Genomic DNA, 24,820 nt, shown 5'->3' on the forward strand with positions numbered 1-24,820 from the left:
GCCCTGCCAAAGCTGGATTCCCCGGCGCCGGCCCTGCCAAGGTTGTACAACACGTGGGGCTTGCCCAGAGCCTGGAGCTCTTGGCCGGGTGGGGCCCTCTAGGGTCCCCAAACACCCCGTGTGTCCTGGCATTTGGGGAGAAGCCGTCACTAGCTAAACGTGGACTGAGTTTCTGCCCAAAGCCAGTGGGCTCTCCTGCCTCGTCTGCCAAAGCCAAGCGGGAGGAGCTCGACTGCTGGGCTGAGGGAAGTGTGCAAGGGTGCGGCGGGCGTGATGCCAGCGGCCTGAGTCAGAGACAAACAGGTGACAGAGCAGGGTCCCACCTTTGCCGCCTGCCCTGGACGGTGAGGGGGAGTCCACGGCAGGTCCCACCGGCTTTGGGAGAAACTGGCCTCCCTTTGAAAACTAGCAGCTGTGGTTTCATCTTGTTCATTTTATAGTCTCGTCTGAACACGAGAACAGAGACAAGCCCCAGCATGGGGAGCTGAGTTTCCCTCCTCAAGATCCCCGAGCACCCAGCCACTTCGCCTCTGGATGTGACATTTAGGAGCCCCGGGGCCCTCTTCCACGACCTCAAACAGTTCCAGAACAGCCAATGTCCGCCAAAACCTTGCACCCCGCCCCCGCCCCTTGGGAAACCCTGGCCCAGGAAGATTAAGCAGCAGGCCCTGGGCCACGATAAACCAGGCCCTGGGCGCTTATCGCATGAGTCCCTGCGGGGCTCAGAGGGAGCCCGGCTCTAGCCAATTGTGCTCAAGCCACTGAAGCAGTTTTGTGGGGAATCGTGTTGTCGTCCCCGCTTGGAGGTTACAAAGCCTCCTCTCCCCTTAGGACAGGCTCCGCAAGATCCAGAGTCCCGGTGTGATGGGGCAGTTGGCGGAAGGGGAGGAAGATTCTGCGTGGTGGGGGGGGTGGGGGCGTGTGCCGGGCGGAGGCAGAAAGCTGGAGCTCAGCATGAATGGGAGCTCGAGCCCGTTGCCTGGAAACGAGTCGCGTGACTGTTGAAAGTGATCCTGGAGGTCCGTGGAGGCATTTAACACACAGAAAACCCCAGATTGCACACCACTCGGCGGGCGAGCGCCTCTTTGCCACCAGACAGTTCCCTTTTGCTGGTGTCAGGGAGCCGGTGCCCAGCGACTGCCAAGTGGCCGTTCCCAGACCTCTTTTCAGCTGGGACATTAATGTCCTGCCGGGCGGTCCCTCTTGCTCCTGTGCCGGGCACCGCCCTCTGGAGTAAGGCTGGGGGATGGGTGTCGGGGAGGGAGGGTGGAGGAAGCCGGGGAGCCAGGGCTGGGCCGGGACTCCTGGGACCCTCCTGCTTCAGAATCCCCGTTTTGCTGGGTGGCCTCTCCCCTGGTCCTCCTGCCCGTGCCCTTGAGACACAAACCTAAGGGTGGGACAGATGGTTCTGAGTAGACAAAGTCCCTGTGCTTTTCGCAAGTTCCACATCTTGTGCCACAGCCGCCCCCCCAAGCCCAGGGTGACTCTGCTCCTGGGGGCCTCCATCCTGCTTTGCCTCTGCAGCTACTTCAGTCTTGGCGTTTCCTTTCCCTTGACCTGGGGTCACCCAGCCTGGCTCAGCCCATCTTGCAGCTTCCCCTGGTGCTGGGAGTAGCCTTCTGGGCTGATGTTTCACTTCTGTTTGGTACACGTTTCCTTTCTCCTAACCTTGGGGCTCCTGGCTGAGCACCCCCGCCCCGCCCCCCGGAAAGCCAGTCCTGTTTGGCCACACAGAGGGGTCTTCCTCCACACTTGACCTTCCTAACTAGACTTGAAGGGCCTTGACTGACTGGGGCAGGGGTGGGGGTAGTTTTTATTTTCTGGGTTTTTTTAACATTTTAAAAATTAGTGAGATACACGACCAGCATCAACTTTACCATCTGATCGTGTACCATTTGGTGGTTTTTAGTACATTCACAATGTCATATGAACAGCATAACTATTGAATTCCACATTTTCCTCACCTCTAAAAGAAATCGCATCCCCATTAGCCGTCACTCCCCACTCCCATCCCCTGGAAAACACAGACCTACTTTCCACCTCGACACACTTGTCTGTTCTGGGCACATCACACAAACGGGATCACAGCACACGTGGTCCTCTGCGTCCGGCTTCTTTCTCAAGGGCCGTCCACACTCTAGCAGGAGTCAGACTTTCATTTCCTTTCTCCCCTTGTTTGAGTCGAGATCCCTTGTGCAGATGGACAGTGTTGTCCTTCCCTCATCAGGTGACAGACGGGGCTGTTCCCATATTGTGGCTGTCACAAGTGATGCTCCAGTGTTGGGACATCTGTCTTCAGTGCGCTTGTTACCCACGAGGAAGAGAATGCCTGGAAAGAGGAGGAAGAAGAGGGGCAGAGAGGGACAAAAAGAAGGGACGGGCCAGGAACAGAGCTCTGGAGCCAGACTGAAGTCAGGAATGTCTTGCAAAGGAGTTTGGACCTGATTCACCCCAGGGAACTTTCAGAAGCTTCTGTGTGGAGCAGGAGGGCAGTATGGAACCTGCATCTTTTTTTTTTTATTTTTTATTTTTGAAGATTTTATTTATTTATTTGACAGAGATCACAAGCAGGCAGGGAGGCAGGCAGAGAGAGAGAGGGAAGCAGGATCCCCGCCGAGCAGAGAGCCCAAAGAAGGGCTCCATCCTAGGACCCCAAGACCATGACCCGAGCCAAAGGCAGAGGCTCTAACCCACTGAGCCACCCAGGCGACCCTGAAACCTGCATCTTAGGAAGGCCTGGCAGTGCCACAAAGGGCAGAGTGAAGCCAGGGGAGTCTGGAGGCCAGAGACACTCTAAGAGCTATCGGAAGACAGAGCCTCCTGGTACCTATTTCTGTTCCTATAGAAACAGCACCCTGGTTTCCCTGTGGGAAACCACCCCTCCTCCACACTCCTCCCTTGCCTAAACCAAGAAGCACATTGCTCCTTCCTGCCCTTGGTGAATGATCTGGGAGAGAAGCATGACTGAAGACAGTCCAAACACCATGACTCCAGGACTTCTGCGGGAGTGGTAGAAAAGACTCGGCAGCAATGGCAGAGCGGCTGCAGCCTCTTGCCACAATGAGGGGAAACCCGTCCTGAGCAGGCACTAAACCAGAGGACATATTGCCAGAAGTTAGAGAGGGAGAGGTCAGCACCAGGCCACATCATCTGAGTTCTGATGACAGTAGCCCCACCCCCTCAAAACCTAAGCCACAAATACACTCGCTTCTTTTTTTCTTAAACTAGTTGGAATTGAATTTTTTGTCATCTGCCACCAAAGAGATGGGGGGCTGCTCCAGGACAGCAGGATTGGGATGACTGCCAGGGGACGGATGAAGAAAACAGCTCAGGTAGGAGGGCAAGGGAGCTAACATCTCTGAGGATGCACTGTGTGAACGCTGACGTAGAGATCACACCTAACTCCAGCAAGCCCCGCTGGCAGGTGCTCAGAGGCTGGATGTCACCGGCCTAAGGAAGTGACAGAACTGGGATTTAAACTCCAAACCCTCTGTCTCTCCACCCTGCCACGCTGACCAACTTGGTCCACGACAAGGACAGGCTTAGAAGGACTTGCAGGTAATAGCCCAGGTGCCTGGGATTGGGGAGGGGGGCGCGGTTTGAGGCAGGTGTTCGGGGAGGTCCCTGGGACTGTCGGGGGCAGGTTGGGACCAAGGGGGGACACCCAAATGGTTATTGGGCTGGGCCAGTGGGTGACAGGAGCCCCACTCTGGTGAGGGGTGGGGACTGGACTGGTGGATCTGGGAGGGGCCTACATAAAGCTGGAGAACAGGGAGGTCCTGGGGGTCTGGCGGAGGAGGGGGGAGCTGGAGTGGAGCTGACCCTCCTGGCCTCCCAGTCTGGAGGTCACTGAGGTGGGATTCTGTCACCCCTCCATTCCTGAGCAGCCAGACCTATCTGCTCCCTCCAGGTCTGCTCTAGAAATGCTCAGGCCCCCGGGGCCCAGCCTGCCCTCAGACCCACCTGGGCCCACGGCCAGTTCCCGATTCCCCACGTTCCAGGCTCCCTGCCCTCCCCGGAGGCCACATGACAGCTGAGAGGCCAGGCCGGCAGCTGCCTGGGCCACAGGGGCCCTCAGAGGTCTCTGGGACAGCTGCTGCCCCATGACCCTGCTGACCCCAATCCCTGCATCCTGCTGCCTGAAGGCCCCGCTGGGCCCCATCTTCTCTGCCCGCTCTATCACCCCCAGATCTTCCCAGGGTCTGAAGCATCTGGTCCAGGGTCAAGTCAGCAGCCCCGCCCCCGCCAAGAGTGGGAAGGGAGCACTGCCTGGCTGGCAGAGGCAGCCCCTCTGGGCGGTGGCTCTCCCTGGAAACCAGCAGCAGTGCCCTCTTGGCTTCTTTGCTCCAGGAGCAGGAGGCGAAGTGCGGGCCAGGGTCTAGAAGGCGTGGCCATTCCTGATTCCTACAGGTCCTTCCCAAGGCTCACATTCCCCTTGAAGCCTCTGTCCCCTTCAAATGCCTTGCCCCTTTGAACACATCTAGGAACAATGGTTTGCTTCTGGGGCAGGTGTGGAAGGGCTAGAGGTCAGGGGCAGGAGGACTCAGAGAATTAATTGTCATGTCCATGCTCATAGTGCATTTGAAATCTTTCGCTATGGGCACGTTTGTTTTAAAAGAAACACGCGCACAGCGACCTGGCCCCTCCACTCTGTTCTCCATGTCCCGTGGGTAACCTCCTCCCCGTGAATCCAGCAGGATGCCTGCCTCCCGAGAGCAGGAGCTGGTCCCATCCCTACCGAACATCGCAGGCAGTAGGCCCACGGGAGGAACCTGCAGGAGTGGCTTCCCTTCCACCTTCCCAGACAAGCGCCTGGAAAGGAAGAGGCAGGAGTGCCTCTGCCTCTGGTGTGCGGCCCTGGAGACCGAGCCCATCACTTCCCACATTCTCTCCTGTTGCCAAACACTCACTGTGGGCCCATGCTGTGTTGCTGTGTCGGGGTGGGATCTGGATGCAGGCGGGAGCTGAACAGACGATGCCTGCTTCCCCCAGAGCTCCACTCCAGGGCAGAAACCGAGAACAAGCAAACACCAGGCACAGGGGCAGGCATATGCTGTGGCGAAAACTAAAACTGGGTGGGCATGCAGAGAAGTCCTTGGCTCCAGGCTCTTATTTCCTAAACCCCTGTCCTGGACATGCCCTCTTCCTAAGTCCCCAGCACCGACACGCCCCCTTCCTGCTGTCCCCAGCATCGTGGTGTTCATTCGCTGACCCATTCCTTTGCTTGTTGGTCAGGTGCCTGCTATGCTGCACGCACTCTGGGGAGATGCTGGTGGCTACCGTCCAGAGGGGGATGGATGTGAATCTGTTGACAGTGGCACAGAGGGGACAGGGACCTAGAGTTTCTCCAAGGGTATCACAAGGGGACATGACATCTCCTGGGGGTGCAGAAGCCTTCCCTGGCGGGGGGAGACGCCGCGGCGGAGAGCAGCAGGATGTCCTGGGGAGATGGCTGAGTGAGCCGAGGGCGGCCCCAGCGGCAGAGGGAGGGGGCAGCCGGCAATCCCGGCCCAGGGATGGTGGACCTGGAAGCGTGTAAGGTGGGGTATGGGGGGGTTGAGAATGGGCAGGTGGCACATCAGCTTCGCCCCAAGAATCCTACACTCCCTCGGTGACCCCACCGTCCCCCCCCCCATTCCGCCCTGAGTCATCACCCTGGATTGGGCTCGACCACCCCCCTTCTCCTCCCTCCAAGGGCCCCGTGGCCGGTCTGTCACCAAATTCTAATCTTCCTACTTTATTATCTCCAACTCTGGCTTTTACACCACAGCTCAGAGCCAAGCTCTCTGTCTTTCTTGAACCAACGGTCCCCAGAGCGGCCCCTGCCTGTGGTCAGGCCTCGCTCTAGGTCCCCATCTCTGAAGCGACCTTCCGAAATGAACCTGTGCAGCCAGAGAAGGAAGGAACGAGGAATGGCCCCAAAGCCAAGGACAAGGCAGCCAAACCCACTTCGCGTAAGGGAAACACACACTGAAGCCACACAGAGGCTCCTTCGGCCAGTCTGGTTCTCCCTTGCAGACGAGCAGAGAACAAAGAGCTGGAGAAGCAGGCACTCGGGGAGGCTGAGGAGAGAGGGGCCCGCGGTCTGTGCAGGGGCCCGGTGCCAGGCACACCCCTTTGAAGGACCAGCAGACAGAGCTGACCGAATGACAGCTGCGCAGGTCCCCACCCCCCACCCCGCGCGCAGCAATGACTCCGCAGCTGTGCTCACGTGTGTGTGAATGGGCAGCTGTACGAAGTGACTCACAGCAGCGCTGTGTCCGAGGTAAGGGCTGGGAACGACCGAAAGGGCCACCGGCTGAGCGACTTAGGTACACCAGGACAGCCTGGAACGCAGCAGCAAAAGGGGGACACCAAGGACAATTTAATGTTAACCGGAAAAAGCAAGGGGCGGAGGAAGGGCAGAGGCTCAGTGAGATGCCCTGTGGGGTCCCTTCCCCTGCCTCTGACAGTAGAGCCTGTTCTGCCCCCACCACGGCCACCAGGACCTGTGGGATCTGGGAGGGGGGGCCCACTCGCCTAGATTCTGCCCTTCGTGTAGAAAGGATGGGAGGGGCTTTGCTTGCTCAGGCCAAGAGTATCTCCAGAAGTGTTTACAAGAAGCTGATAATGTTGGTTGTCTGCAGGGAGAATGGATGCCTGGGGGGCAGGGGTAAGGGGGAGGCTTTGGCCTTGGGGGTGGGGTTAGTCACGCAGGAGACTCTGGAAAACTGAGCGGTGGTCCCCAGAGTAAGAGGGATGGATGCTGGGCAAGGAAGACTGTGTTCACCCACTACCCTCTTATCCTTTCCCCCTGTCCTGGTGCCACGATCTTCTGGATAGCTCTTGTTCCCCCGATCACATCTACTTGTACTCCTCCTGACCCTTGCCTTGGCCTTTGCCTGCTCCCCCTGTGACGCCGTTCCCTTTCCCTGCCTGGCGAACTCCTATTCACCCGTTAATACCCTGCTCGAGGGACGCCTGGGTGGCTCAGTTGGTTAAGCAGCTGCCTTCGGCTCAGGTCATGATCCCAGCGTCCTGGGATCGAGTCCCACATCGGGCTCCTTGCTCCGCAGGGAGTCTGCTTCTCCCTCTGACTCTGCCTTCCACTCTGTCTGCCTGTGCTCGCTCTCGCTCTCTCTTTGACAAATAAATAAATAAAATCTTAAAAAAAAAAAAAATACCCTGCTCGAGTATCACCTCCTCCTTGAAGTTTCCTTAAAGCTCCCATCTGCTTCCTCACCTCTAGCAAAACAAACCCTTCTCTTTTCTGATCTTTCTAGTTCTTCTTTCAATCCGCAGTCACTAACTGAGCCTCATCCAGGCTGGCCTGGCATAGATGGAGTGGAATCAGAGCCAGCCTCTACCCTGGAGGACCTCCTTTATGGCACAGAATGTGCTGTTTTAGGATTGGTTATTTGTTTCATTTGGGGATATCTGTTCCCTGCAAGCCAGGGACCAGTCTTGGCCATCTGTGTCTTCCCTGGTCGAGCACAGCCATAGACAAGAAGCAGAATCAAATATGACTTTTCAAAATGAATGGCGACAGGGTGTCTTGAGGAGGTAGGAAGAGTTGAAGACTGCCCCTGCTGACTCTGTGTTCCCCAGGCCAAAGGGCAGCCATGGGCTTGGATGCTCATAGAGGCATCTGGGGGAAATGCCTGGGCTGGTCCCTCCTAGGACAGAGCTGTCACCACTCTGGAAACCCCCATGGCTCTGGGCCTGGAGCCAAAATCCAGAGTCAGAGGAAAGACCTCCCCACAAGGCCATGATACCCAGCTCCCCAGGAGGGGTTCAAGACAGAGGCAGAAGCAGGGGGCAGCTCCAAAGGGACTCCCATCTCAAGTCTCAGGCTCTGGCCAAACAGACTTCTCTAAAGGAGGGCGAAGAGCGAGGAGGGCAGGGCCGGAGCTGGCAGGAGCCCAGGGGAGGAAGGAAACAAGAAACAATCAAGGAAAAATCCAACCCAGGCCTGGGGTTGGCTGAGGCCATGGGGCCCTACAGCTCGGGCTGCGGTGGAGGAGGCTTCCAGGGGCGGATGGAGCTTCTGCTCAGCTCCCTGCTGCTCCACGGCCCTGGGCGGTAGCGGTGCTGATGCCACTTCCAGATACTTTGTCTCTTTTCACTGGCTCTCTAGATTGCCTCCAAGATCATTGCTATGCTTCCCTTGTGACTCTCTGCTCTCAGGCCTGCCCCCCGACTCCTGGGCCCCATCCTCCCACCCACCTCCCAGGGCCCTAGCTTTCCAGGTAGGTGGGGCTGTGGTGAGCCGGCTCCAGCCTGGGGGGGGTCCTTCCCTGCCAGCCCCCCCATCCTCCCCACTTAACCTTGGAGAAGGGGCTTCCGACTCTGTCCACAGGGGTTGGGGCTGCTGACGTATGTGATTTCCAGGAAGAAGGGGCTGGGAGGGGAAGGAAAGGCTGAGTCAGTCACTGTGCGCTGATTACAGGGCCCTATCGGGGAGGGGAGAGCAGCCATGGGGTGGGAGAAACCAGCTGGACCCATCTCAGGGCCAGAGAGAGCTCCCAGCGGAGGAGAAGGAAGTTCAATAGCCCATTCCAGGCATTTCTCCATCCATAGCTTTCCTCGTGCCTGACCCTACCCAAACGCCCTTCAGGTCCTGCCCCCTTAGCCTCCAGGGTGCCCAGGAGCCCTTCCAGGGAGAACAGTCCAGGCCTTGGCTGAGGTATTAGACCCTGGACACGGGGTGCAGGCAGGGAAGGGGGGCAGGACACTTGACCTGAATGTCTGTTGAGTCAGAAAAGCAGGACACCCTGGCGCTATCCCCTGGCCCGGGATCCCAGCCTCCCCGCCCACACTCAGGCCCTTACACACAGCTTGAGAAGTTGCATTTAAAAAGCGCCAATTTTAGCAAAAGGAGTCCTGGTTCATAAGCGCGCGCTAATTGCTGGGCTTCCACAGCAGCCCGTGCGTGTGTGCAAAGATCCTGCCCATTCAGCAAAAGCTCGAGGAGAGGAGCAGTCAGCGGGCATCTCGGGGGATTCCTCCGGCCCCAGCGGAGTGACCCAGCCTCATCTGTGCACAGAGGATGGAGCGCTCTCCCGAGTGCTTGCAAAGCCCAGAACCCCCCACCAGGCCGCAATCATGCCTCCGGTGTAGGCTTTGTGCAGGCGGCTGCCCTGAGCTCGAGCTCTAACTGATGACGGGTACACTGAGCCACACGGGGAGCCGCCACTGAACTGGAAGCTTGTCACATCCAGGGGACTTAAGACAGTCCCCAGAGCACAGATGGTGGTTCCAATGCTCTGGGCCCCAGTTAGGAGTCCTGGCCTGACAGCCAGGCTGCAGAGAAAGCTCACCAGTCGCTAAGTGGGGGGGAGCAGGGGCTAGGGCCTGGCTGATGTGGCCAAATGCGCTGCTCTGTACCCATCCCCTAATGGTCCCCAACAGCCTCCCCACCCCCAAACCTCTGCAAAGAGCTCTGGAACTGGTTCCCAGGATCATGTGGCTTCGGAAGAGTGTCTTTGCCTGTCCGAACTTCCATCTCTGCAACTTTCTATTTTGTCACCAGCTTTGAAGGGAGCTCTCGAACCTTCCCAACCTCCTTCCCCCAAAGGAGGACTCTCAGCAGATGAGCGGAGCGTAGGAGGCTGTGCCTCAGCCACATTCCTGCAGGCTCAGGAGGTCTCATCAGTGGAGTCATTCTAGGTCAGAGGACGAGGCCAGCTTGCTGTCCCCCAAAGCAACTGTTCCAATGTTTGTATAAAAGTGACCGTTGTGGGGCCTGTGTTCCCATCCAGAAAGCACACACAAGTTTCTTACCTTGTTGGGGACTCATGTAACTCTCCTTTTACAGGCAAAGAGGCTCAGAAAGGGACCGTCCTTTGCCTGTGGCCACAGAGCAAGTGGGCAGCAGAGTCAGCACACCACCCAGGTCCACGGCTCAGAGACAGCGCTCAAGGCTTGACACAGAGCTGCTGTTCCCTCCCAGGGTGTGCTGTGGGAGGGAGGGCAGGGCAGGAGGGACAGTGGCTGGATGACAAGCTACGGAATGAATGAATGAGTGAATGAATGAATGAATGAATGAAACGAAGCTAAAATGAGTCTACGAATGGGTTCCACACCCGCCCCGGAAGGAAGCCACCTAGACTGAGGGCAAACGGGCGTGCCCAGGCCACCTTGCCCACACACCCTCAGCGCTCTCTTTTCTAGGGGACCGTAAACTTAAAGCTCTCTCAAGTTTAATATTTTAACTCGGCTGCCTCCAAGGCCTCAGTCATTCCCTTAGTGGCCACCAAATACACTTGATGGGCGGCTCCCCAGACCCAGCCCTCCACGGAGCAACGGGTCCAAGGACGCTCGGTGAATTACGAAGAACTATAATTCGGTCTTCCGGCGGCCGCCCCCTCGGCCCTTCGAATACCGAGAGTTCTGGTTCCGACGGGGGCAGCCGGAGTCCGCAGAGTCCAGCCCGGGCACCCGACACCGCCCGGCCCGCAGCTACCCGAGCCTGCCCTGGACCCCGCGCCCGCGCGGCTGCGGGACCTGGGCGCGGCGCCACCGAAGGGGGAGCACAGGCTGGGCCTCTAGTGGGGCGGGGACGTGGGCGGGGCCTGGCTGGGGGCGGCCCGGGCATTGGCTCCGCGGGCCAGGGGTGGGGCTTCAGGGGCCACGGACCTTGCTGTGAGTTCACCGCCGGGATCGCCTCCCAGAACCGCGCCGTCCAGCTCCCGAGCTTTTGCCGACCGCGGGTCCGCCGCCTGCGCGCGTCCAGGTGAGTTCGGGCCGGGACTCTGCAGCCCGTCCGCGACTCCCAGGGGCCCCCCTGAGAGGCCCACCCCGTGGCGCCCCGTCCTGGCTCGCGCCCCGGCCCCTGTGTCACCCCCGCGCATGTCCTTTCCCGGGAGCCTCGGGCTCCACGGTGTTTCCCGCCCGCGTGTCCGTCCCAGCAGCCACGCCCGCGCCCCCTCCGCCTGCAAGGGGCAACGCATCCCGAACCCTAACTCGTGGTCCCGCCCTTCACCCTGAGCCCTCGCCTCCGCCCCACACCCGGGACGTAGGAGCGCCCTCCCGCCGCCCAGCGATCCCGCCCGGGCTGGGGGTCGTATTTTTAGTTGATGGTGATGTGTCCTCCTATCTTTAGCCGCGGCCGCGAGTGTCCTGAAACGGATCCGGGCTGGGTGCTCCGGCAGAGGGCGGGGAGGGGTCGGCGCCGGAACCCGAGCTGGGGCTGAGGAACCCGACCCGCGGGAGCCAGGGGTGGGGGCCTGCTCGCCCGAGCTCTGGCCCTGCGCCGAGCGGACACTCGGACATCGCCCAGGCCGGAAAGCACGCGGGAGTCTCCTCCCAGAGCTTGGAGACCCTGGCAAGATCCCCGATCGTCCCTTTCCCCACCTACCGTCTGGTCGTGAGACCAGAACACCCCAAGAGAAGAACATCCCCCAGACGATCCGCATCTGATAAGCGAACGTGCCACTCCTTGGGGGGCCCCTGCCTGGAGCCCGAAGCGAGCTCGAGACCCTGGCTCGCGCAGGGACGCCTCTGAGATGCTGGGCGACAGAGCGAGCGAGCGAGCGCCACCTAGCGGCCGTGAAGCCGAGCGCCGCCCCGCACAGGGACCCGGAGGATCTGGGGAGACTCCCGCCCGCGAGCGAGCAGGACTCGCAGGCTGCCTCCAGGGCAGGCGGGAGAAGACGATCGCTTGGAGGGTGGAAGTATTCGGTTTTGATCTTGTTCGGAGCACTGTCCCCGGATAACCAAATTGCTTGAGGAAGTCAGGCCCTACAGCTGTTTGTCGAATGAATGACAGGGACTCCCAACCCCATCTGTCCTACATCTCTCATTTGTAACTGTGGCAGTATGGTCTTCCAGTAGCCTTCTGGTGATGGCTTTGTCAGTCCATTTTATTGATGGGGAAGGTGAGGGCCAGAAAGGAGACGTGTCTTGCCCAAGGTCACAGAGAGTCCCAGATGGAGATGGATTCAATTTCTGGCTCCTGATTTCGAGGTCGGGGTTGGCTCTTTGAACACCGGTGATGGGGAGTGGACTAGTACTCCTAGCCAAGGTAAGGGGCTGTGCCTCCCGCAAGTCATTCTCTCTGAAGGAGGCTCAAGGCTCCTTTCCAGGGCAAGCTCCCATCTGCTCCTCCCTCTTCTGGGGAAAGCCACCCCTTCCCAGCCCCCCATAGCCTTGTCCTGATGGAGAGCTCATTCTCATATCTCTGGATCCTTGCGAATTAGCGGAGAGGGGTAGCCAAATGGACATAAGTGGAGGCATTCTGGGGACCGAGTGGCCCCAGCCTATTGGGTACCTGTTTTTTTTCCTGCTCCCCAGCTTTCAGAGGTTGGGTGGCCCACTGCATCAGAGCTACAGGGACCTGGCTGGGTACTGGGGCCCACTTTTCCTCTTCCCAGCTGAGCAACCTCAGCAACGTTAAGGTCTCTGAGGTTCAGCTTCTGCCTCTGTAGAAGTCAGTGGTGACACCCACCATGCTGTGCCTGGGAACTTTCAAATGGGAACCGTGTGAGGGCAGCTGGAGACTGGGGTCTCACGCTTGCCAAATCCGAATCCTTAGGGCTTGATGATTGCAATTCCCAGCTCTCCCCTGGGTGGCTGACGCTGGCCCAACCCTTCCCCCCCAGCCCCAGTTCTCTCCACATCTGGAAATGGGCGGGTACATCTGGCTCAGAGCGAGACAGCTGTCAGGGACGCCCAATTTGTTGTGGAAACACACAGGCTCTCTTGGCGCACTCTGTGATGGGGTGGGGGGGTGACAAATCCCACCAGTCTGCCCCACTCTTCGTGAGTGCAAGGGAGGGAAAAGCTGCCCCAGGACTGCTTGCCTGCCAAGGACACAGGTCGGGTGGCTGTTGGCGTGCCCCCAGGTCTAGCATGGTGATCACAGGTAAATGTCCGCTCCATGAGTGAGGGGTGCGATCCCAGGACCTCGAGGCACCCACCGCCCCCCCCCCCCCCCCCGCCCTCCACCCTCCGCTCAGCTCCTTCCGAGCTTAGCTGGAACTCTGCCACTGGAGAGTCACTCCTTTGTTTCCTGTTAAACCGCAGGTGCTCAGGGAGGGGCAAGATGTCCGGTCCCTGTGGCTCAGTGTGACTGACCTGGAGTGTCCGGTCCTGGGGTGGGGTTTCCTGAGTGAGGGCCTGGGCTGGGAGCTGGGACGCTGCCTCTCCTGCATCCTGCTTCCGCCTTCCTGCTCCCTCTCGCCAGCCCCTCATTCTTTCTTCACCCGGCCCCGGACGGAGAATGGGGCCTAGGAGCAGGCCAGGCCTCCCAGCTGCTTCTCCACCCCTCCCTGGCCCTTTTCCTACCTTCTCAGCCCCTTGGCAGCCTTCGGAGGGGGCAGTGGGGGAGGGGGGCTCATCTGGTTACCCTCTGGACGACCTTGGACACATTTCTTTGCCTTTTGTGTTCCAATTCCACATCTGGGCTCTCATATCCACGTTCAAGGCCAATCCCCAACCGTGGGAACGCCAAGGAGGGCCTGCCATGCTTCCTTCTTCTGTTAAGCCAGCATGACACCCTACCACAGTGCACTTATTTTTTCCACATTAAAAATAGCTTTATTTTTTTCTGACTACACAAATTATATGTGCACCTAAGTAACACATGCTTATTATTCAGATCTGGAGCTTATAAAAGTATGAAGAAGAAAGGCAAAATCATCTGAAATCTGCCACCTGGAGAGAACCGTCATCAGCATTTTGCCAACCATCCTTTTTTCAGTTACATATATCACTTTCTAGTAACAATACCAAATATTACAGGTAATTTTTATCTAGGACGCTCCTCTCCTGCCATATCACTGACTCCAAACCCCTTCCCTGCCTTCCCCCTCCCCCCTACCGCGGTCTACATATAACAACCCCCTGCTGGCCTTCCAGGTTCTCTCTCTCTCTTTTTTTTTTTTTTAAAGATTTGATTTATTTATTTGACAGACAGAGATCACACGTAGGCAGACAGGCAGGCAGAGAGAGAAGGAGGAAGCAGGCTCCCTGCAGAGCAGAGAGCCCGATGTGGGACTCAATCCCAGGACCCTGAGATCACGACCTGAGCCGAAGACAGAGGCTTAACCCACTGAACCACCCAGGCACCCAAGTTCTCTCTTTTTATGTAGGGTATAATCCTACTCGGATTATATCTGTAGGTACACATACCTGCGTGCTTACATGGGGAAGGGGCAGAGCAGAGGGGAGTTGGTCACTGCTGTCAGAAATAGAATCTTTTTTTTTTTTAAGACTTTATTTATTTGAGAGAGAGCGAGAGAGAGCACACGCTTGAGTGAGGCAGAGGGAGAGAGAGAGAGAGAGAGTCTCAAGCAGACTCACTGCTGAGGGCGGAACTCGACACAGGGCTCCATCTCATGACCCTGAGATCGTGACCTGAGCCAAACCAAGAGTCGGGCGCTTAACCGACTGAGCCCCCCAGGTGCCCCAGAAATGGAATATTCCATACTACCCTTTTGCATTCTGCTTCTCTCCCTCGTCAATGCCTTGTGCAAATCCCTGCAACATGTGTTCTGGGTTGGGTGTTCAAACGGGCATGAGAGGAGGTTGATAGGAATGACTAAATGAGATGCGTTTGCAAGGAACTCAGCAAAATGCCAGGCACAGCGCAGAGCCCCCCAAAATATTTGTACCCTCCACTGCATCTTCCCGTCAGGCGCTGGGCAGGGCGGAGGGACAGTAACTATGGCAGACTCCTTCCTGGAGCTGGGAACTGCCAACCCGGAGGAAAGAAGGGGCACTCCGGCATGACCTCACTTCTGGGTGGGATGAGATTGGGCCCCACGAAGGCGTCTGTCATTCGGCCCTGTTGGCCAAACACCTGCCACGTGTCCAGGCCTGGCACGCATGGGCAGGTGGCCGAGACAGAGTTCACAAAATCTCTCTCATTGGTCCAGTAGGGGACCAAGACTGGTCTGAGAGACCTCCCCACACAAACTTGACAGTTGCTATGTCCTGGGACACAGCTGATGCAGAACCCAGGCAACAGCGATGGGCAGAGCCAGAAACCCAGGGCGAGAGACCAAAGCCAGGACTTTGGATATGACTCTGGGCCTGTCACCCAGGTTCCCAGGCCTCAACTTCCCTCCTGGACAGGAGAGGGGCTCAGTGCTGGTGATCCAGGCTCCCAGGGGCAGTGAGTCTGCAAGCGAACACGTGCTTCCTCCAACATGGCTTCCCGCAGAGGAGTGGCCGCACCTGGGCTCCTGGGGCTGACGCGGGGGCCTCAGAAATGACACCAATGCCTCTGCCTTGTGTCCTTCTGTCCCTGACTTGCACCTTTGGTGTTTCAGCTCTTCAGCCCCCCAGGGAGACCCTCGTGAGAACAAGACGGGAGAGCGCCGCTGTCTCCAAGAGTTCCACTTCGCTGCTGCTAATTTTCCAGAGCACTTTCAACTCTTTTGGGGAGAAACCGATTTTTGTTGTCTCAGCCTTCTGACTTCTTTCTTTTTCTCATCCCTTGGGACATCTTCGGTCACATCCCACACATCAGTTTTCGCCCTTCACCAAGGTTTTGGTGTCTGTGGCCAAGGCCGTGAGAGGACGCCGCGGTCCCCACTGTCCCCAGCGCCAAGAGCCGGGCCTGGGCGCTGAGGTCACGATGTCCACCAAGGTGCCCATCTACCTGAAGCGTGGCAGCCGCAAGGGCAAGAAGGAGAAGCTGCGGGACCTGCTGTCGTCGGACATGATCAGCCCGCCGCTGGGGGACTTCCGCCACACCATCCATATTGGCAGTGGCGGGGGCAGCGACATGTTCGGCGACATCTCCTTCCTACAGGGCAAGTTCCACCTCCTGCCAGGGACCACAGTCGAGGGACCTGAGGAGGATGGCGCCTTCGACCTCCCCTTCCAGTTCACCCGCACCGCCACGCTGTGCGGGCGGGAGCTCCCTGAAGGGCCATCCCCTCTGCTCAAGAATGCCATCTCTCTCCCTGTCATCGGTGGGCCCCAGGCCCTCACCTTGCCCACAAGCCAGGCCCCACCCAAACCCCCTCGCCTGCATCTGGAGACCCCGCAGCCTTCCCCACAGCCTTCCCCGCAGGAGGCAGGCAATGTGGACATCTGGAGAATTCCAGAGGCTGACTCTGCCCACAATGGGCTGACCCCCGAGTCAGGGGCCGAGGAGCCCTTCCTGTCCCATGCCAGCTCCCTGCTCTCCCTGCACGTGGACCTGGGGCCTTCCATCCTGGACGACGTCCTCCAGATCATGGACCAGGACCTGGGCCACATGCAGATCCCCACGTAGGACCAAGGCTGGCCAGGCCGGGTGCTCAGGTTGGAGTGAATGCTGGGAGGCAGGGGGCAATGCAGCCCGGGCCTAGAAGTCAGCATTCCCAAGGTCCCACTGCGTGGTCGCTGGCCAGTGATTTCTTTCTCTGAGCCTTTTTTTCCCTCCCTCCCAGGCTCTTCCTAGGGGCAGAGTGTGCCTCATTGCTTTCCCCTAAAACACACTAAGGACACCTGCAGAAGTCAGCCCAAAGGGCCCTGAGCATCTTGGGCCAGCTGGACCCCCACCGCCAACTGCTCCTCCTTCCCACACCTCCCTTGGATGAGGGCTCTGCCAAGACCGACTCCCCTTTCCACCTGCCTTCTGTCTCAGCCCCGGGGGATGCCCTGATTGGGGGCGGGGCACGGTTGGGGGAGGCACAGCATAGCCAGCCAGACCTTCGGTTCCATGTCCTGGACTAGGAACATGGCATCGATGACCAAATGTCCCTCGGCCCCATCCCCCTCCCATGACCAGGAGATTCTGGTCGCAATAAAACTTGCTGCTGCTGGTAGCTGTGCTCTCTGCACCCTTGACCTAGCTTTCCTCCAGAAGGCAGACTGGTCTCTGCGACATGGGCTGACCTGGGGAAGCAGGGGGAGGACCCCACTCCCAGAAAGCTTGGTCCCCTTTGAAAACTTCTACCTGGGAGCAGGAACCAACCAAATGCCACCTGGGGATATTGCAATGTTGCTTCTGGTGTTTACAAGAGGTGGCTGAGCACTGGGGTAAGACAGGCGCCATGCCCAGGCTGCTGCGATCTATGGGGGAGACCCAAGAATGAAAGAATAAGCCCTGGTGCAAGGGACCAGCAGGTGCACGAGCATCAGAGGACTGAGGGCGCATGCGGGAGGGAGGGCCAGACCTGGGGCCAGGAGGGATCAAAAGGAGCTCATCAGCACTATTTAGTGAGCAGTTAGGGGGCACTCAAGCGTGTTCCCGGTGCCGGGGATGTCAGACGGACGCAATCCCTGCTCTCCTCTAGCTCATATTCTAGTGGAAAAAGAATATTGAATTTGTAAGCAGGTAAGAGGATTTCCCACCGTGTTGAACAACGGTAAAGAAAACAAGATCGGGCATGCCTGGGGCAGAGGGCCCATTAGGATGGTCAGACATGATTCTGGCCCAAACCTGAAGGCTAAGATACAGTCGTGCATAAGCAAAGGCACTGAGGCACCAGAGTGAATGACAGAGGAGCCGCCAAGTGGTGAAAAGAGCGTGGATCTCTGGGTCTGACCTAGTCTGTGTGAGATTCCGTTTCTCCATCTCTAGAATGGGTCAGTGGTCCTGACCTCGCAGGGTTGTGGGAAAAGTTAGGGACAAGGTTTATGAACTGCCACATGGAAGGTACTCCAAAGTGGCTATGGACATAAAGGAACGTGGGGCTCTGGAAAGGCAGGACTGGGGAAACAGCTTGGAGTCCGCTGGGAACGGCTTTGCTTGCAATGGGGAGCTGTAGAAGGATTTTAAGCAGGAGAGACACGTGGTCAGATTCAGGTTTTAGCAGGTCACTGCCCGAGCCAATGGAAGATGGACCGAAGGTCAGAGAGGAAGAAGCCACTGCAGGGTGAGGAGACTTGGACGGGGAAGGGACGGGGGGATAGAGGAGGGGAGAGGGCTAAGGCGGGGCTTGTGTCTGATCGGTACAGGCCACACGGGTGGCTGGAGGCAAGTTCAAGCCTTGGCTGTCCCCTGCTTCCATTAACCACTGGTTCTCCATCCTTCTGACCCTGCGGATCCCAGATTCCAACCTTGCCCCCAGCTTTTCCTGCCTCCATTCCCTGTGTCAGATTTCATAGTGGGGGCTGAATGGGACCCAGAGGCATTTTGCTTGGTCACAGGGCTGTGTACGTGTGTGTGTTAAAATATACACAATAGGGGCGCCTGGGTGGCTCAGTGGTTTGGGCCGCTGCCTTCGGCTCAGGTCATGATCTCAGGGTCCTGGGATCGGGTCCCGCATCGGGCTCTCTGCTCGGCAGAGAGCCTGCTTCCCTCTCTCTCTCTCTGCCTGCCTCTCCATCTACTTGTGATTTCTCTCTGTCAAATAAATAAATAAAATATTTAAAATATATATATATACACAATATGAAACTGACCATTTTAACTATGTCTAAGTGTACGATTTAGTGGCATTAACACATTCATGTTCTTCTGCAACAATCACCACCATCTATTCCAGAACTTTCTTCTTTTCCCAAAGTGAAACTCCATACCCACAAAACACGAACTCCCCGCTCTCCCTTCCCCCAGCCCCTGGCAACCCCCATCTACTTCCTGTCTCTCTGAACGTGACTGCTCTGGGGACCGGATGTAAGTGGAGTCACAGGGTATTTGTCCTTTGGCTTATTTTATTTAGCCTGACATCTTCGAGGTTCATCCACGCTGCCACGTGTGTTGAAATGTCCTTCTTCTAAAGGCTGAACAATATTCCATGGTCTGTCTATCCCACATGTCGTGTATCCATTCACCCCTCAGTGGATGCCTGGTTGCTTCTACCTCTGGGCCATCGAGAACAAGGCTCCTATGAACATTGGGGCACAAACATCAGTCTGAGTCCTTGCTTTCCATTCTTCTGGGTATATACGTACAAGTGGAATCTCTGGGTCATACTATGTCATTCTATATTTAATTTCTTGAGGAATCACCCCCCCTATTTTCCATAGAACCCATGTCATGTTTCATCCCCGCTACACTTTGTCTTTTTATTTTTTTTTTTAAGATTTTATTTATTTGACAGAGAGAGACACAGTGAGAGAGGGAACACAAGTATGGCGAGTGGCAGAGGGAGAAGCAGGCTTCCCGCCACGCAGGAAATCTGATGTGGGGCCATGGAATCCTGACCTGAGCTGAAGGCAGGCACCTAAAGACTGAGCCCTCCAAGCACCCCTTGTCTGTTTAATTTGAAAATTTTACCATCATTAGAGATTAGTGGTTTCACTATCGGTACTGGGATTTTAACCCAGGTCTGTGAGACCCTAAAGTCTATACCTGACTGCAACCCACTCCCCCAACACGGGTGCCACCCCAGACCCTGGTAAAGTGCGAAGGCAAAAGGACTTCGTAGGTAAGAGGTAAGCAGCTCCTTGCCTGCAGGCTCCCTCTCCTGGTGCTTGAAACGCTTGTCCCTTCTGCCTTGGAAAGGGAAGACAAGAAAAAAAGCAAACCTTCTTAGAGCTTTGCCCAGCTGGAAGACCACACCTTGCCCTGGACCTGAGCCGAGGTCAGAGCGCCCATGCCTGTCTTGGGTGCCCTGGAGCTGCTCCCCAGCCACCCTGCGTCAGATACCCCCACCCAAGGGCGCTGGGAGGGCACGTGGGGTTGCTGTGTCAGGCTGGAAAAGGGGAACTAGACAGGACACCTGAAACATCAGATGAACTCAACGAGGAATCCTTGCTTGCACCAAGGCAGCCATGTAAAATAATATAAGCCTCCCTAGTACAAAGCATCTACTCCTCTTTCTGCCGAAAATATATTCACTCTTCTTCCGAAGGGAGACGACTCAAAATCTGCCAATGATCACACCCACTTGCGAGGCCAGGATTCACGGATGTTCGTTCCTCCTGCAATTTTTCGTTTACTAGCCCATCTCAATGTCTCGCAAACTATGAACTCTGCTGTAAAGTTAATTACCACCAGTACACCCTAGACTCTAGAGTGGAAAGAAGGAGAGAAGAATGGGAGAATGAAAATACGTAAAAATATACTTGCCACAGCAAGAAGAGAAATATATGTAGGAGCGACAGACCTTTTCTACAAAACCATAGCTGGTATGAATAACTTCCCTCCTTTACTAACCAGTTCGTATTCCCTTTGCCTTCAAAGACTTTCTTTTACTTTTTTTTTGAGGATTTTATCTTTTTTAATGCAACCTCTACCCCCAGCTTGGGGATTGAACCCACGACCCTAAGATCAAGAGTCAGACGTTCTACTAACTGGGCCAGCCAGTTTGCCTTCAGCCTTTTCTTTCAGCCTTGATCTTGGTGGTTCAGGGTTCTTTACCAGGTCGTCCCAGACTTCCCTTTTTTAAAAAGATTTTATTTATTTATTTATTTATTTGTTTGTTTATTTATTTGTCAGAGGCACAAGCAGCCAGAGTGGCAAGCAGAGGCAGAGAGAAGCAGGCTCCCCTCTGAGCGAGGAGCCCGATGTGGGGCTCCATCCCAGGACCCTGGGATCATGACCTGAGCAGAAGGCAGAGGCTTAACCAGCCAAGCCACCCAGGCATCCCCAGACTTCCATTTTTAAAGAATGGCGGATCTACCTGTATAGAATTGATTATTTCCCCCTAAGCTTTTATTTTCAAACATTTCAAACCTACAGAAATACTGAAAGATGAGTACAACGTACATCCATATACCTTCATCTAGATTTGCCCATTTTTACCATTTTGCTTCATTTGCTTTATCTCTTCGCCTATAAAAACTATCATCCTGACCTTTTGAAAATAAGATGTGGACATTATAACACTTCATCCTAAATACCCTAGCATTTATCTCCGAGACGTCTTTATTTAGCTCACTTCAGTCTTATTTGGCTTCTTTAATCCATGGATTCATATCTTTCAGGGGCACCTGGCTGGCTCAGTTGGTTACCAGTCTGCCTTCAGCTCTGGCTTTGGTCCCTGAGACCTGGGACCAAGCCCCTCCTGCACTCCCTGCTCATTGGGGAGTCTGCTTCGCCCTCTCTCTGCTCTTCGCCCCTGCTCATTCTCTCTCTCGATCTCTCTTGCTCATATAAATAAAACCTTTTTTCTAAGAGATTTTATTTAGGGGTGCCTGGGTGGTTCAGTGGGTTAAAGCCTCTGCCTTCGGCTCAGGTCATGATCCCAGGGTGCTGGGATCGAGCCCCGCATCGGGCTCTCTGCTCAGCATTGAACCTGCTTCCTCCCCTTTCTCTGCCTGCCTCTCTGCCTACTTGTGATTTCTGTCTGACAAATAAATAAATAAAATCTTTAATAAAAATGTAAAAAAATTTATTTGACAGAGAGATAGATCACAAGTAGGCAGAGCACCAGGCAGAGAGAGAGGGGGAAGCAGGTTCCCTGCTGAGCAGAGAGCCCGATGCGGGGCTCGATCCCAGCACCCTGAGATCATGACCTGAGCCGAAGGCAGAGGCTTAACCCACTGAGCCACCCAGGCGCCCCAAATAAAATTTTAAAACAAACAAACACCTCTTTCAGCATTGTCATTTTCCCCTTTAAACATTGCCTATGCTCCTTTCTCTCTCCTTACCCTCTGACACTCCAATTAAATATATATGAGGGGAAACCTGGGTGGCTCATTCAGTTTAAGCATCTGACTTGTGGTCTCAGCTCAGGGTCTTGATCTCAAGGGTCACTAGTTCAAGGCCTGCGTTGGGCTGCACACTGGGCATGGAGCCAACTTCATAAAAACATTTGTTTTAAATGTATGTTAGATCTCTCTATGTATCAATGTGTCTGCTCTACTTCTGTATTTTCTGTTCTTTTGTCTTTTATGCAGTATTAAGGACAAGTTCTGCCTACCTAGCTTCTGGTTTTCTATGTTGTCTCTTCAGTTATGAGTAATCTGGATTCATTGTGTTCTTAATTTTGGTTATCTCACTGTTCAGTTGGAGAAGTTCCATATTGTTCTTTTAAAATTCTGTCGTGGCACTTCTTTTTTTTTTTTTTTTTTAATTTATTTGACAGACAGATCACAAGTAGGCAGAGAGTCAGGCAGAGGGAGAGGGAGAAGCAGGCTCCCTTCTGAGCAGAGAGCCCGATGCGGGGCTCTATCCCAGGACCCTGGAATCATGACCTGAGCCGAAGGCAGAGGCTTTAACCCACTGAGCCACCCAGATGCCCCATCTTGTGGTACTTCTTAATCCCACTTGCCCACTGCAGGTGTGTGTGTGTGTGTGTGTGTGTGTGTGTGTGTGTTTAAGATTTTATTTATTTATTCGACAGAGAGAGAGAGAGAGAGAGAACAAGCAGGGGGAATGACAAGCAGAGGGAGAGGGGGAAGCAGGCTCCCCACCGAGCAGGGAGCTGGTTGTGGGGCTCGATCCCAGGACCCTGGGTTCATTACCTGAGCCAAAGGCAGAAGCTTAACACTGAGACACCCAGGTGCTCCCCCCACAGATGTTTTTATACTGGTTTTTTTACTCCTTTAAACACAATAAGCAGTGTTATTTTGTGGTCAGTATCAGAAATTCCGGATGTTAAATCTTTGTGTGGGTCAATTTATGTTTTATAGTTTTTGTATAGGTCCTTGTCCAAGGCTTCTTTTTTTTTTTAAGATTTTATTTTATTTATTTATTTGGCAGACAGAGATCACAAGCAGACAGAGAGGTAGGCAGAGAGAGAGGAAGGGCAGCAGACTCCCCGCCCAGCAGAGAGCCCAATGCAGGGCTCGATCCCAGGACTCTGGGATCATAACCTGAGCTGAAGGCAGAGGGTTTAACCCACTGAGCCACCCAGGCATCCCGCAAGGTTTCTTTTTACTCTGTGTGCCTGATTATCTTTGACGATGGGTTGGATGTCATATCTGAAAAACATGTTTGTAGAAATAATTTGGGGACTAGGATGACAATACATTCATTTATAAAACTTATTACTCAATACCAGATATTCTTGCTTCTGTCAGGTGACCGGGGGCTGTATAAAGATGGGTCTACTTTAATCCAAACTCAAGGCTTAAGCGTCCCTGAACCACCCAGATATAATTTTGGGCTACAAGTTCACACAAGTTAGGATCCCATCTTAACGTGTGTATGTGTCCATGGTGGGGTATCTATTCTCCTACCTTGGGATGGCTTTGGGTTTTGATTTTTAACCCTCCCCACCAAAACCACCAAACAACAGCTCAGTTTCACAGTTATATCTCCCAGATCAGTAAATGTCCCCAGGACAAAAATTGCTTCAAATTCTGGGCTTACATCTTTGGGTTTTAGCTTCCTAAATATCAGTCCAGTTATCCTCTCTCTCTCCCAAATAAAGTCAATCTTAAGAAAGAAAAAATAAAAAAGAATCAATCACACAAGCCAATAGCATGCCCTCTTTTTCCTTTCTTGACCAGTGGCAAGCAGAACAAAAAATAACCCATTGGCAGTCTTAGCTCCTAATTTAGGGAAATCATTATTGTGCCCCCTCGTGGAAGCATTCCTCCCTTAGGTCAGGCAGAACTCAGAGGCCCAGAAATAGGAAACACTTTGCAAAAAAGTCCTTCATTGAGATTGCAAAAGGCCGCACCCCACTTCCACTCCTTGGTTCCTTCCTGTAAGAGAAACATTGTATATACTGGTTACTGGGTCAGAGCATCTTTTGCTCAGTGATGTAGCATTTCTTTTCTTTCTTTCTTTCTTTCTTTTTTTTTTTTTTTTTTTTTTTTAGATTTTATTTATTTATTTGACAGACAGAGATCACAAGTAGGCAGAGAGGCAGGCAGAGAGAGAGGGAGAAGCAGGCTCCCCGCCAAGCAGAGAGCCTGATGCAGGGCTCAATCCCAGCACCCTGGGATCATAACCTGAGCTGAAGGCAGAGGCTTTAACCCACTGAGCCACTCAGGTGCCCCTGATGTAGCATTTCTTGAAAGAATCCTAAAAGAAGTGAAAGGCATTGATTCTGGGCCCACAAACTACCTTTCCATCTACACAGAACTAACCTGTATATTATTTCTTTTTTTTTTTTTTTTCAAAGATTTTATTTATTTATTTGACAGACAGAGATCACAAGGAGTAGGCAGAGAGGCAGACAGAGAGGAGGAAGCAGGCTTTCCGTGGAGCAGAGAGCCCGATGTGGGGCTCCATCCCAGGACCTTGGGATCATGACCTGAGCCGAAGGGAGAGGCTTTAATCCACTGAGCCACCCAGGCGCCCCTCTATATTATTTCTAATATTTTAAAATTTTCTTATTGACATATACATGCAGCAAAGTGCCCCAGTTTTGGGTAGTTCAATAAATTTTTATAAAGTGAACCAACCTATGTACCCACTACCCAGAAGAAGAAAAAAGAACATTCCTAGCACCTCAGTAGCCACCTTATGGCCCCTCTTGTCACTCTCCTCCAAAGAGAACTACTCTCCAGAGTGTTTAGCTCTTCTTGCTGTGACATCACAGGGCCTTTCCTCAGGGAAAGAGAAAGCTGTCTTCTTCTTATGAGGGCACTAATGCCATCACGAGGGCCCCACCCTCGTGACCTCATCTGAACCTAATCACTTCCCAAAGACTTCACCTCCAAATGCCATCATATTGGGGTTAATGCTTCAACAGAGGATTGGGGGAGGATCACAAACATTCAGGCCACAACACACAATGAACTTTCGACTCCTGCTTTGGAGTCACTTCTGATACTCTTTGTCCCCACAGTCGTTCGGTTCCTAGAGGTAAAAGACTGCACCAGTATTGTTTCTGGGTTTTTCTTCCCAGTGGCCGCCACCTGCTATGCGAGTTGAGTGCAGGGTAGGCACTGTCCAATATCACACAACCACTATCTACCAAAAGTGATTTTAAGGCACGGTGATGGTAAGAAGTCACTCAATTCTGAAATATTAAAGTAGGGGAGGGGCACGGGGAACATGTGCATCTTGGAGCTGATGGCAGAAGGTATTTGGCAAACACCAAAGGCCACACCC

General features: G+C 54.8%; 2 protein-coding genes across 2 annotated transcripts; both read left to right on the forward strand.

The window, feature by feature from the left end:
- Window positions 1-10,232: 10,232 nt before the first annotated feature.
- LOC116598745 lies at window positions 10,233-15,571 on the forward strand. The gene is made up of 2 exons (XM_032358039.1): window positions 10,233-10,714; window positions 15,255-15,571. Exons 1-2 carry the CDS (start codon window positions 10,248-10,250, stop codon window positions 15,553-15,555), a joined length of 768 nt encoding a protein of 255 aa, XP_032213930.1. The 5' UTR covers window positions 10,233-10,247; the 3' UTR covers window positions 15,556-15,571.
- On the forward strand, window positions 15,544-16,757 carry CDC42EP2 (CDC42 effector protein 2). Its single transcript, XM_032358040.1, has one exon. The coding sequence runs from the start codon at window positions 15,563-15,565 to the stop codon at window positions 16,205-16,207; it is 645 nt and encodes a 214-aa protein (XP_032213931.1). The 5' UTR covers window positions 15,544-15,562; the 3' UTR covers window positions 16,208-16,757.
- Window positions 16,758-24,820: the final 8,063 nt, after the last annotated feature.

This window comes from Mustela erminea, chromosome 9 (assembly GCF_009829155.1).
Source record: "Mustela erminea isolate mMusErm1 chromosome 9, mMusErm1.Pri, whole genome shotgun sequence".
NCBI lineage: Eukaryota > Metazoa > Chordata > Mammalia > Carnivora > Mustelidae > Mustela > Mustela erminea.